Below are 14,012 nucleotides of genomic sequence, written 5' to 3' on the forward strand. Positions count from 1 at the left end.
CGGCAAAAACGAAAAGCATATAAGACTGTAAAATTGACATTTTCAGCTGTGAATAGAAAAATGTCAAACCCGGGGCATTGCAATTACCTAAGTCAATTACTTAATCATTAGCTAACAAGCAATAAACCAAGTCGAAAGATGAACTTCAGAGTAGAAAATGCCATCTGCTACGAAAAGTACAGATCATTAATAAGATATTTAAAACCTTTATAGTTAAGTTTATGCATTGTCTAAACTTATCATCTCTCAGCTAAGGAACAATGACATTACCGAGCTAAACCGAATTCTCAGTCCACTGAATTAGATTCTGAAAAATACGACCGACACAAAGGTCATCGAACACTTACCTGACAAACACCTCGTCGAGGGTGGTCTGGTTGAGGGAGTAGTCCTCGACGAGTCGCTCGGCCCTCAGTCCCTCGAGCAGCTGGAACACGCCGGCCAGCCGCAGGTCCACGGACGGCAGCTGGTAGGAGACCTGCGAGTGGTGTTTCTCGCGCACCTCGCCCTGCGGCAGACTCTCCTGGAGACGGCGCTCCACGGCCGCCAGCTGACCCGGGTGCGCGCGCAGCGTCACCGTGTACCCGTCACCGAACCGGCTCTTCAGGTGCTGCAGGCTGCCCAGACACTTGAACTGGCCGTTGACCATGATGGCCAGTCGGGTGCAGAGCGCCTCGCACTCCTCCATGCTGTGTGAGGTGAGCACCACCGAGCAGCCCTGGCGCACCATGTCCGAGACGCAGGTCCAGAGCAGGCGGCGCGCCGCCGGGTCCATGCCGCTGGTCGGCTCGTCCAGGAACACCAGCGGCGGGTCGCCGATCAGCGCAATGGCCGTCGACAGCTTGCGCTTGTTGCCGCCCGAGTAACTCCCGGCAGTGCGGTCAGCGTGCGGCGACAGACCCAGCCGGCGGATATTGGTCTCCACCACGTGTGCCAGGCAGTCCGCAGGCACTCCGCGCAGTCGGGCGTAAAACTCGATGTGCTCGCGGCCCGTGAGGAGCGAGTCGAGCGCGTCAAACTGCGGACAGTAGCCGATCTGCTGACGCACACGCACCGGGTCGTCGATGACGCTGCGGCCGCAGATGAAGGCATCACCGTAGCTGATTGTCGTGTCACCAGTCAGCATTTTGAAAGTGGACGTCTTGCCGGCACCGTTGACGCCCAAGAGACCGAAGCACTCGCCGCGTCGCACACCCAGACAGAGGTGGTTGACGGCTGGAAGTCGTCCCTTCTTGTAGACCTTGGTCAGGTTAAACACGCGCAGTATGTCCTTGTCGGCACGTCCGCTGAGCACACGTTGTCGCTCTCTCTGCACATCAACGTCCATGTCGTCTGTTGAAATCGGCGCCATGGGCATGAGCTGTCGGCGTCGGCAGCCAGGACGGTATTCGATCAGCATAGTTAGCAGGAAGGCTAGCACGCCCTGGATCAACATGCAAAACAAATTCCGACCCAAGAACGTCCACTCAAATAGATCACGTTTCGCAGAAAATCCAAATTCTGCTAGCGTGTCTGCTCTCAGTTGGTTAGCGGCCATGTCCATCAGACCGCGGCCAAGACAGTAGTGTGGGAACACCAGGAACACCTTCTTCAATATCTCTGCAATCATTTGCAGTTGTTCGTCGTTCAGTATTTCCAGCACAAACGTGGCAATCGTGGTGACTATCCCGATGAAGAGGTTGGCACAGGCCAGGGTGACGAACGCTGACGCAGGCACAGTGAAAATGAAGCTGGCGGGATACATGAGCGGAATGCTTGACCAGCCATACAGCACCAGCAGCAGCAAGAGCCCTGGCAGGTTTCTCTCAGAAACGTACGCCTCTTCACCGAAGGCCAGGAAGATCGCGACACACAGCCCTGCCGATATTAAGTAGTTGAACATGTCCCACATGTACTCGGCCACCCAGTAGACTATTGGCCGTACGCCAGACACGAACTGTAAGTGTTTTGCCTTGCACTGACGTTCTTCGATCAGGAACAACGTGAACGATGCTGGCACGAAGCTCAGCGCGAAGATGACGCAGATGGCATGTAGGAGGCTGATTCCGGACTGTTTGCTGAGTTCACGACGTAGCTGTCCGCGAGTGAAGTTCAGCGGGTGGTTGATGGCCTCGATGCCATACCAGCGTTTCACTGACGAGTTGAAGCGAGACCGCAATAACATGTTGTTGAATGCGTTCATATAAGCAACGGATGAGGCCCAGCCCTTGTTGTTGTACCATATCTTCACGTTGTCCAGAATCTCAGAATTTTTGGCAAAGTCCTCCAGTTTGTCGAAAGCATCATCTGCTAGACCAAACGGCACATAGGTGAAGTTATCTGTTTGCCCATCTGTATCATTCAGTGATATATAGTATGTCTGGTTTCTAAGCTGGTCATCGGTGACATTGAGTAGTGCATCTCTTCCAACACCCAGCAATGCCTCTCCGATCCTTCGCACTGCTGCTCGATACCTGCTGAAGTTTGCTGTTGCGAACGGGTTGTTGTACCCGAACGTGAATCCACCCCAGCGGGTCTTGTAGAACTCGGGTCGCGACTTCACCAGCCAATCACTGACATTGCGATCTGTGACGTTCAATAGCAGCTCGCCTCCCGCCCCGGGTGCCTGCGCCGGTGCCGGCCCGGTGGCACCTGACGGGCACTCCATACTTCCAGTGGCGCATGAGCACTCAGCAGTTCGCACCGGTTTTCCTATTGCTGCATAGAATTGCGTACGAGCTGGCGGATTGCCGCATGTCGCGTTCTCTCTAACACATTTCGTTCCGATGCCCGGAAAGCCGATCAGCTCATCTTCATATCGTCGCGCCAGAGATGACTCGATGTGATCGTTTGCAAAGAAGACATAGAACGGTGGCTCATAAACCCACGGAGAGAGTTCCAGAGGCGGCTCCTCTTCCAGGGGAGGCAGGATCAGAGTGAAGAGCATCGACAAGCACACGAAGAACGCTGGCAAGATGATCTCGCAGAAGAGACCCTTGACGTTGCGCCGACAGTGATTGAATCGTTTGACGTGAAGAGCACACACGTGGCGAGCCCACAGCGGGGTGGCATAACCCGCGCCCCTCGAAGCCAGCTTGGCGGCAACCGCGCTTCGTGGTGGCGCTGGGCTCACTTTGGGAGGTGTAACTGGCGTGGGCGCTTCATCGTCGGAGAAGTTGGCGGTTGTCTGTGCCGCAAAAGAGCCGGAGTGACGACGCGTGTCAACGCCCTGCTCTTGTGAACCAGCCGGCGTGTTGAGCAGTGACAGCGAGTGACGTCGGAGATCACCAGTCCGTAGGCGCGTGGGGTACTTCCCGCCGTCAGTGATGCTGCTGATCTGCTGGCTGAGCACACGCTCACTCAGTCGGCTCCCGTCGTCGGCCAGCCTCAGGAAGATCTCCTCCAGAGAGGTGTCTGACAAACCGTAGCTGGTGATGCCGAGGCGAGTCAAGTTGTCGTCGAGCGCTTCAAGGAGGCGCTCCAGCCGCTCGGCAAGGCGCTGGTCGTTAGGAAGAACGTATGTCAGCTCTGTGCCGAAATTTTCCAACAGATATGCGCGCCGAACATACTCCTGAATGAAGCGAGTGACCTGTTCCTGGTCAGGACCGCTCGCACGCCGGTTACGATCAGCAGATGTGGTCTGCATGGTTTCAACACTCCGTGACGGATCGCCGGCGGGTTCACCGGGCCCATCCGGGACCTCAGTGTCCGAGCTGATACGGAGCGTCACCTGACTTTCCTGGAACCGTGCCAGAGTGAGGTAGTAGCCCGAGCCGAAGTTGCTCTTGAGGAAGAGGCTCGAGCCACAGCACTGTAGTTGGCCTTGTGCAATGATGGCGATCCTGTCACCGAGAATGTCTGCCTCGTCCATGAAGTGAGTGGTGAGGATGATGGTGCGGCCCGATTTGTACTTCATGAGTAGCTCCCAGATTGACCGACGGGAGTACGGATCCACCCCTGATGTGGGCTCGTCTAGGATGACCGTGCGCGAGCCACCCACGAAGGCGACCGCGATGGACAGCTTCCTCTGCATACCACCTGAGAGGTTTTTGGACAGCTCGTCTCGCTTGTGCGGTAGGCCAAGATCTTCAATCATACGATCGCTCTCTTCGTCGACTTCAGCCGGTAGACGACCCTTGAGGCGTGCGTAGAACCAGATGTGCTCAGCGACAGTTAGTTCATCGAATAGGGTATTGTGCTGGGGACAGATGCCAAGACTTTGACGAATCTGGTCCATCTCCGTGCGTATGTCGAAGTTGTATATTTTGGCAGTGCCCTTTGTCGGTGGAAAGAGACCAATCAGTATCGAGATGGTGGTCGTTTTTCCAGCGCCGTTATGACCAAGGAACGATGTGATCTGACCTTCGTAGAAGTTTAGGGACATGTCTTCAACTGCCACTTTCCCGTTTGCGTATACTTTGCGAAGATGCTGAACGGCTACGCCGAGAGGCAGGTTCGTCGGTTCCGCTTCAAACTTGTCATTTCCCATGCTGTCCGTCAGTGGCACGGCTTCTTTATCGGGTATTGTATGAGGCTCCACACCACACCAGTAGGAACGCATGAATGGGAAGAACCACGGCCGTGGTATGCCAAACTGGCCTGGGAAAACTGCTTCGATGTACCAGGTAAGCAGGCCGTACAGAAAACTGTCGAGCAGAAGCACGAACATGCTCTGCAAGAGGCTGAACTCGTCTCCCACAATCGGACTCTTGTCGATGGTCGACCACTGGATGCCGACACCACGCTCTTCGTAGTGTGCAAAGTAGGAACATCCGAAACCGAACGCGACGTTAGACAGTAAGCTTCCCAACAGCTTATGCAGGTAATCAAGGTGCTCGTCCCAAATGATGAGGAATGGATATGGCAGATAGGAGATGAAGTAGAGAATTCCACCAGCCGCTGCTGCCAGGTTTGCTTTGGAAAACAGAGTAGACAGCAAAAAGCTTAACGTGATGGTGGCCATGGTGAAGCACAGTAAGAACAGGAAGACTATGAATGGGTCCGAATTTTCCAGCACTTTTCCGTACACGAGGACGATGGTAAGCAGCACGTCGCTGACAACCATTGAGGAGAAACTGGTCAGGAACCATCCCAGCCAGTGCACTCCGTTACTCAGTCCAAGGATTCGCATCACCTCTTTCAGTCGCTGCTCCTTCTCGTACACAATAGACTTGACAATCATAGCTGACGTGTAGACCCAAGCTAGCACCATGAACAATGGGAACGTTCTTGAGATTGCAAGCACAAATTGATCATCGATGAAGCATGGGTACGGCATCTGATGAAGGTACACTCCAGTTTTCACCTCTTCGCCTGTCAATTCTTCAATAATACTGTGCTCTAAAATATCCTGCATGTATGCAAAACCATAGGTGATGTACTTCAGATCTTGGTAGGGCCACTGTCTAGGCCCCATTCGTGTCATTCTGTCCATGATATGCTTCGTTGAATCAACACGATCGCCGTCGACGCGTATTTTATATCGCACGTAGGTGGGCATTGTTTCTGCGCCTGGCTCTACGTCCATGAACACGACGCCGGCCCAGAGCATGTTCTCCGCTGTCAGGTTACTGCTTCGTCTCACCAAAGCGTGCTCGTCCGACAAACCTTCGAGCTTGTTCAGCTCAAAGCAAGCCAAGTAGACGCTGGCGTTCACTGCCACTTCATCTGCTGTGTCAAACAGCTGTGACCAGCGCTCCTCGGATCCAGGACCAATCAGGAGCGATAAGCGCTTTGTCAGGGAGTTCAAAGTTTTGTTATTGGCGGGCACAGGTAACAGAGGCAAGGATTGGAAGGCGCCCCAGGTCTCCGCCTGACGCCACACCGCCTGAAAACTGTCCAGTCGCCGCACTATGGATAACACACGCTGTCTGTACCACCACGAGCGATCCGGCCACTCCTCCATGAACTTCAGTGTTTGTCGCACGGGCTCAAACGTAGCATTCACGCGCGTCATGACACGCTTTGTCACAGGTGTATCTGGGGCGAAAAGAATTTTACCTCGTACAAATGGCTTCACTGTCCGCCAGAAGAACTTTGTCATCCAGTTGCTGTCCAAACTGTGGAAGAGCTCGTTACATTCATCCGAAATGGATGTGTCATTTGAGAACTCCTGTTCCGGCATCTCGTCCATCTTGTCTTTGATAGCGTTGATGGGTGCCAGGCGTCGTTGTCTGCCACTGGGCATGGCCATGCGGGCGTAGTCCACGCCACACACAGCGCCCTGGAACCTCATCGCAAGCAGCATCGGCTGGCTGATGTTCATCGGCTCGCCGGTAACGTTCAGCGTGCTCTCTGGCTCGTCCAGGTTGACGGCTTCCGTCAGTTCAGAGACGTGTTCCAAGAGCCGGGAGAACGTGTCCAGTTCCCGCAGATCTTCAGACACCTGGCGACCGAGTCTGAGCACGGCTAGCCAGTCATCGGGCCGCAGTGCGCCGCCGCCGGACTGACGCACTACGCGGCCCAGCAGACGCAGCACCCTACGCCGTTCGACCAGCGCAATCAGCCGACCGAGCAGAGCCTGCTGATCGGCCACGGGCAGCGCACAGATCTCCCGCACCATCGCCGAAGTGGTGGCCTCAGCCGGGGACCGCAGAAGGTCGGAGAAAAAGCCGGAGTCGCAAAGAAGTCCGTCCGCTCCTGGCAGCGCCAACAAAAGACCGAGGCGATTCACGATTTCTGGCAGCTGTGTAAGAGGTACGGACGCTGCTAGGAGCTGTGTGCGTGCCCAGCGGCCATTTCCGATGCCGAACTCCTTCAGTAAGGCGTGGTACGCAGTCTTGTTGGTGATAACATCGCCGAGGCTGATGGAGCCGCGCAGCTCTGCTTGACCGGCCCACAGCCGCAAGCCTAGCTCCCGTAGCGAGGCTAGGTCGGTGGCAAAGTGACGCACGCTGCGCGCTGTCGACCGGTTGACGCGGAGCTCGAGTACAGCACCCACGTCATCCAGCAGTCGTGTCAGCAAGGCCTCTTTGTAGATCGCTGACGTTTCGGGAGGCACGCGCTCGTGGCATGTGTTGTTGAATGTGCAAACAAAACCACGAAGAAACTGCACTGGACCCGCTGATGGCATCGGCTTCGGTTCGAAGTGACATTCGTGCATGTTAAACTTGAGACCTCGGCTGCGTACCCACATCAGGATCAGAAATAGAAACATCGGCCAGAGGAGTTCGATCACCATGCGCACCTTTTGGCGCCGACGAAGAGTGAAATTTTTCCATAAAAGCAGTTTCAGCTGAAGGACCAGACCCATGGTGGCGATGCCGAATGTGTTGGCTGAAGATGAGCGTCACGGCGTTCTAGAGTTGTGGGAGCATTGTCTTGATTTTAGACGTGATGACCAGCGCCGGCAATCGCACCTGTTGAAGACAGCATCGCGTTAATTGACAGTTCTGAGAAGCGTAACAATGTTTACGTATTTTGAGGAATTTATTAAAAAAGGCTATTTCAAAACGTACAGAGGGCAAAAAGACGAGAAAAGGGCTGTTATGAGATAAAATTGTAATCACAGGATTCATAGATCCACAATGGCGCAATAGAACAAAACCTCCACATTTCGTCGTCATATGGTCAATTATGCGTAAAAGCACGCGTGCTCTATCAATGGCCACTCCCTTTTCTAGTCAGTGCAGTCATGCAACACGGCGGAGGATTGCTTGCATTCGGAGGGAAAAAATACAACTATTTCAACGTTCATTGAAAGACAACTTAGGTACTTATAAATTTCAAGGATTTTTTTATTGACCTTTTACTGAACCATCGCTTACAAATGAGAACTGAGAAGTACTAATGAGAAAGTAAGGTGACGAGTTTTGCTCGAAAAATAATACAACATTAAAACGAATTGAGAAATCAAGCTGTAACTTAAGTCGATACGTGCTTGCGTTGGAATCAAAAATATGTCTACTTACTTATATGAATCCCCCACCAACGACAAGCATCCCCCTCAACTGCTAGCTAGACACGACATGCCTGCTCTGGTTAAAACGGACACGAATTTGTTTTGGGGATGCAAGACCCGGTTATTCTGCGGCTGCGACGCGGCGCTCTCGCCAACGACGGAGGGACACTTATTTAATCTTCGTTCGTACTCGAGCCAGTAGGCGTGGATTGAATCGTCCTTGAGTTTCTATCCAGGGGAGATTCTGTCATGAGAATCACCATCCAAATGAATGGTGATAATACTTGCACCTAGCTCATGGCCAAAGGCATGAGTTGAGTTTGTATGAGAAACGGTCATCCCGTCTGCAACGTAACCATGATATCCCCACTCCCCCTAAAAGGATAGTCCAATGGTTCAACAAAGATTTAATTTCTTATTCTTTTACAAACGTCCCTTGTTCATTACCGCTATGCGGCCCAGGACCCTATTTAGAAGGAAAAGCATCAACACGCCCTCTCTATTAGTAAGCTTCAGAAAGCTTGTCTCTCCAGCCAATCGATGTGCTACGATAGGACTACCTCACGATCGCATGTGCCGCCGCGGTGCTATATAGTTAAATAAAAAATATAGTTAAAATAGAGTTAAATTTTCAACACCATTTACCGAGGGGTTTAACATCTGGGCCGCTCATGCTGCATTTACCCGTCGGTATACGGAGCTGGGCCGATTCATTTCGCGGTCGTCCGTAATGATTCTACGTGCATACGCTCTGACACTTCTGGAATGCACTTTCTCGGCATGGTAAGTAAATTCATAGGGCGGTAGAAACCGTTTATATTGAATATACCTACTAACGCAAAGATTGAAGCACAAAGGACCTCGTAAATAATTATTGTTACGTATTTTCTTTATTTCATCATAGCTCGATGATATTAGACTGTTTGAGGTGCCGATTGATCTGCGAAAAAAACTTTTTTAGGCGGTGCTGGAGCCAAGGCACGCAATTTTTAGATCAGGTCAAAGGTTATGTCACCAAGTCAAATTCCCAATTTAGACGTTCCTTGACGAATTCACCACTACCTTGTAAACCGATTGAGCTGCAACAGGCACAAAAAGCGTACAATATAGCTCTAAATTTAAAAATACACCCAAGAAATTCATCAGGTTGAGAACGCGTGGCATCTAACCAATCACTTTAACGACGGACCCGCCTGCAAGAGAAAAAATCCAAGCAGTAGTTACTAACCTGTGTGAGTCCACATGAGGAGGCGTGCGCTGCGGCTGTGGCCGCGCGTCGCGAGCACTGGCCCGCCGGCGGCGGAGGGCCCCCTGCCGGCAGCAGCGGGCGACGGCGGTCTGTCACGGAACCGCAGTCTCAATGGGCCTGCTGGACCGTTCATGGTCATGAGAGTAAAGGTCACCCGGGAACACGGAACCGGGTTCTTGTTACGATATCTGGGTACGTGAGAACGTAAGGATGATTTGGTTTCTGTGGATGCGGACGAGTGAATCTGAAGTGTATCTGGTTGACTTCCGTACCTGCGTGCATGCCAACTGGCTCGAACTCTGCAGCCTAGTAACAACGCCAGCCAAGGCATCAGAGTCACGGTATGCGTGGATTGCTCCTATTTATTGATACAATAGGTAGTTCGATACAGCAAATTGGTGCGAGAAAGGCCCTATTTCATTTCCACAACGAGGCACGATGAAAAATAGCAAAATTGACCTGAAGCCGAGATAGAAATACGAGACCTGAGTTTGACATAACCTGCTACCCATAACAATCACTGACATTTTAACCCGCGCCCGGGTGGGCCTCTCAGCCAGCTTCGCCATGGTGGGGGGGGGGGGGTGGTTTGGCCATACCAGGTTATCTCGGAAAGTAAGCAAGCTAGAAACACGCGTTAACCCGCGCCCCACTGGGGTCTGTGTATAACACGCCCTACTGGGGGGGGGGGGGGGGGGGGGCTATTCATAGCCCCCCCCTCCTAACTCCGAAACTACTGGGCCGATCGTCAAAATTCAAACGGCGTCTGATAGCCCCGGAAAAACTGTCGAGCGAAACCTAATTTCATTGACCTCGAGGTCACCGATGACGTCACAGGTCAGGTCAAAGTAAAAATTATTAGCACTTTGGCTTGTTCACATTTTGGGCTCTGGCCGCCGTCTTACAAGTCAGATCAGGCTCATTTTTGGTTTCCACACTCGTGAACAGATGCTCTAGATACCTTGAGGGTACCAAACTTGTACTTTGATTTTCAGGTCAGGGTCAGGTCATCACAGGTCACGAAAATATTATATCATGCGTCGGTCACGTGACACATGTTTTATGGTCCATTTAGGCCATAGATTTCGAATTTGATGTCGTCTGTGTCATTCAAGGTCATTTTGAGTCGAAATTAGCTTAGGTCAGGTCACTTTCAGGTCAAAAAAGGTCAAATTTTGAAGTTGAAATTTTTCAACAAAAAAGGTGTCTATTGGATGCAGTTTGAGCTCAGGAACACGATGGTGCCATTTATATTGGTGTACGATGCCAAATACGTACTGAAAAATTGATTTGAAAAATAAATAATTGTGAATTTTTTGCAATAATGCGTATACCTTGGCCATTTTTTAAGATATTTAGCTAAAACTTGCTAGAGTTGGTCATGATCATGCGTTCTGTCACATATATTCCGGTTTTTTCGAAAAGTCAAAAACTTTTTGAAAAAAATATAAAAATATAAATTTTGAATACTATTATATAAAATTTTCGAAATTTTCAAAATTTTGAAAATCCGAGATAGCAGTTTGATAGCGCGGTCAATTCTGAGTCCTTTCATGCAAAGAAATTGGATCTAGCTTAAAAACTGAGCTCTTGGGAGCGATTGCCGTGGTTCAATGTTTTGCGTCGAAATCGGACGAACATGACGTCACTCTGACGTCATTTCCGGCCGACCTATGGTAGCTACGATGTTCAAATTTTGACACAAGGTGTCAAATTGATGCAGCCGAAGGTACTGAAAGTTTGGCGTCGATTCGTCAAGCGGTTTGGAAGTTATTGCAGAAAAACGGGAGGGGGGGGGGCTATAAATAGCCCCCCCCAGTGGGGCGCGGGTTAAAAAGCAATATAGATAGTTCGCTACAAGATCTCTCAGAATCGTAAAGGTATTTTTTTTTTCATCAGGCCATCGCTGAAGTCACTGGAGGTCATCAAAGGTAAAATTTTCACGACTTTTTGATCCCGATTTTGATAACTTTTCACAAATCGGCGCATAAGTCGGGAACCATATAAAGCTAAAGCGCTGCGGAAAAGCGCATTCGATAGCTCATTCAGTCTTTCTGGACATTGACCTCATATTTGACCTAAGGTCAACGGTTTGGCCTCCAGAAGGCAAAAACTCAAAATTAGGCGTTTTGCGGGCAAGGTTTTTGCATAATAACTTTTGACTCCAAGCTTGTATTACGCTAATTTTACCGGCGTCGCGTTTGCCTCGTCGAGACGCGTCGAATGTTGACTTGAAAAGGTCAACTTTAAAATTTGACCTTAGGTCAAGGTCACAGAAAAGGCCACGTTGCATGTCATTCGATTTGTATTGTTGAGCAGAGCACATTCGTGGTGTTTGCAGCGCTCTAGCATGTTTCTATCTAAAGTTATTGTCAAAAAACTGTTGGAGACGTTTAATGACCTGAGATGACCTCTGGGGCATAAAAGTGGTCACAGGTGCAATTTTCCGGTTCAGTGTGTCATGTTCACCTGTCTCCCGATGTTTGAGGGTGTTTTCGGCCAAAAGACGAGCCTTCCATTTTCTCCCGTTGACTTATAGGTAATGGAGAGGTCACAAAATTGACCTGACCTTAGGTCAACGACAGCTAACTTTCGAGATATACAAATGATTGGCACCGAGTCCTTCATGCAATAGCCTGGGCGTCAGTTCCCTAGTACATATGTTGCTATTGGAGGTCACTAATAATATCAGGTCAGGTCACAGTTCAGGTCACCAAGGGTCAGCACATAAACCCAAATTCACTAGGGCTTTGCGAAGCATATTTTTTTGGCCAGTTTTTCATTTTCAACTCAATGGTGCTGGTTATAAGACCATCACGATGTCAGGTCAAAAAAGGTCAAATTTCAAAGTTGACATTTTTGCATAAAATGGGCATTGATTCGATGCAATTCGTCACAGCGAGCCTAATGGTGGTCTTTGTTTTGCGCTACGCTGTCTAGAATGGCTAAAAATTGAGTTTGAAAATTTGACGTTATTAATTTTAAGTTTTTTTTCGTTGTAACTTGGCCAAAAAAGAGGCATCGATCTAAAATTTAGTATGTTAATAGAAGTCGGTTATATATTATATCGCATATATTCCAGTTTTTTCGAAACTCGGAAAACTTTTTGAATTATATTCAATTTTATTTTATTTTTGGGTCAAAATTCAAAAATTTAAGAATTTCGAGATAGCAGTTAAAAGCCCTAGTAATTTTACACATTTTATGTCTTAACGTTTTTCTGTATCTTCAAAGGTATAGGCCTGACAACTCTTCCCGCGAAACCTTTTTTTGTCGGAAAACGGCAGAACATGACGTCACTCTGACGTCATTTGCGGCCAACCTATCATAGCCTTTCGTAAAATGCTCTGTTATAATGTGAAAGATGGATGCCCGAAAGGGTACTGAAAGTTTGGTGATGATCGGCACAGCGGTTCTGAAGAAATATCGAAAAGTCTGGAGGGGGGGGGGGCAAATAATAGCCACCCCACCCCCCACCAGGGCGCGGGTTAACTTGACCTGGTGACCTGACCTTATGTGATCTGGGCTCAAAACATTTACACACGATGCGAGACTGATGTATCATGACTCATAAGCTATATCAAGTTTCACAGCGCTGCACGCCACGGTTTTCTTTACATTCGCAAAAAAACTGGCAGGTTTGGCCAAAAAGCGCCCCCACCCCACCACCCGGGCGAAGGAAGCAATAGTCGGTGAGATTACCGGAAAAATTTCTTCTTGATGTGAGTCAATGAGCGTGGCCTGGAATGGATACCTCGCCTACGGTGACCTAGGCTCGAAATTTTTCCATACCATAAAAACTAGCATTTGGTAAGCCAAAAACGCAAAAGAAGGCGTTAAGGGTGTAAAGTTCTCATGTGCATTTCTTTTTTATTGCTCATTGAAGTGTTCAGTTCGTTGACTTCTATGGTAATTTTGCACTTATGGACTAATTTTGGACAAGTGACATGATCATCAGTGATCTAGAACAACAAAATTGTCCGACACGTTTAATTTAAGTCCGATAAAGAAACTAGTGGTGCACACTGCATAGTGTCGCTTTTCAAATGTTTGCAATGTTCTGGCCGGGGCTATGGCTCGATACGGAATATTTTGACCCGCGCCGTGCTGGTGACCAGATGTTTTCCGTGTCGTGCAGATGGGGGAGGGCGTTTTCAGTTTTCACGCCCCCCCCCCGTCTAACTCTGTTCCTGGGCCACGGAGCGACACGCGGTAGGCGGCAATTGAAAGAGCGTCGAAAATTATGACGGAAACACTTCAGTCATTTTTTAGGTTAGGTCAAAGGTCAGGTCACCAGAGGTCATCAAAGGCCAAATTTAGCCCATTTCAACAATTTTGGAAACCGCCAAGGGCGCCTAACTCAGGAACCAATAGAGCTACAGCGCCGCGGAAAAACGCATTTGATGGCCCTTTTACAGACCTTTCTGAGTGTAGTAATCAGACCTGACCTCAGGTCAACGGTAGGTATAGCCTCCAGAGGGCAAAAACTAAAAACAGCCGTTTTCACGAATAATGTTTTTCAGTAATAACTTTTGGCTCAAGAGAGCCACATTACTTTTGCCAGCATTGTGTTTCTCTCGTTGAGCTGCATCGAATGAACTATATTTTGACATTGAACGGCCATTTTGAAAATTTGACCTCAGGTCAAGGTCATGACCTGACCGGAAAGGGTCATAACGTATATCAGTCTATCCGTATCGTGGAGCTAAACACATCTGACGTGCTTTCACTGCTCTAGCACGTCTCTATCAGAAGTTATAGCCAAAAAACTGCTGGTGACCGTTCATGACCTGAGATGACCTCAGAGGCACACAGGGGTCACAGGTGCATTTTCCCGATACAGTGTGTCATATTTACCTGTGAACCGATGTTTGAGAGGGTTTT

At 49.7% G+C, this 14,012-nt stretch overlaps 1 protein-coding gene across 1 annotated transcript in view; it reads right to left on the reverse strand.

Moving 5' to 3' along the window:
- The window catches only part of LOC122384168 (phospholipid-transporting ATPase ABCA7-like), a 31,249-nt gene that overhangs the window by 2,873 nt on the left and 14,364 nt on the right, over nucleotides 1-14,012 (reverse strand). Inside the window, exons 2-3 of the mRNA XM_043371243.1 lie at nucleotides 9,108-9,190; nucleotides 348-7,337 (exon numbers count right to left, since the gene is read on the reverse strand). Coding sequence (XP_043227178.1) covers nucleotides 348-7,231 — 6,884 coding nt within the window. The 5' untranslated portion in view covers nucleotides 7,232-7,337; nucleotides 9,108-9,190. The remainder of the gene's footprint in view (nucleotides 1-347; nucleotides 7,338-9,107; nucleotides 9,191-14,012) is intronic.

Source organism: Amphibalanus amphitrite, unplaced genomic scaffold (genome assembly GCF_019059575.1).
Source record: "Amphibalanus amphitrite isolate SeventyFive unplaced genomic scaffold, NRLGWU_Aamphi_draft 000183F_arrow, whole genome shotgun sequence".
Classification (NCBI taxonomy): Eukaryota; Metazoa; Arthropoda; class Thecostraca; order Balanomorpha; family Balanidae; genus Amphibalanus; species Amphibalanus amphitrite.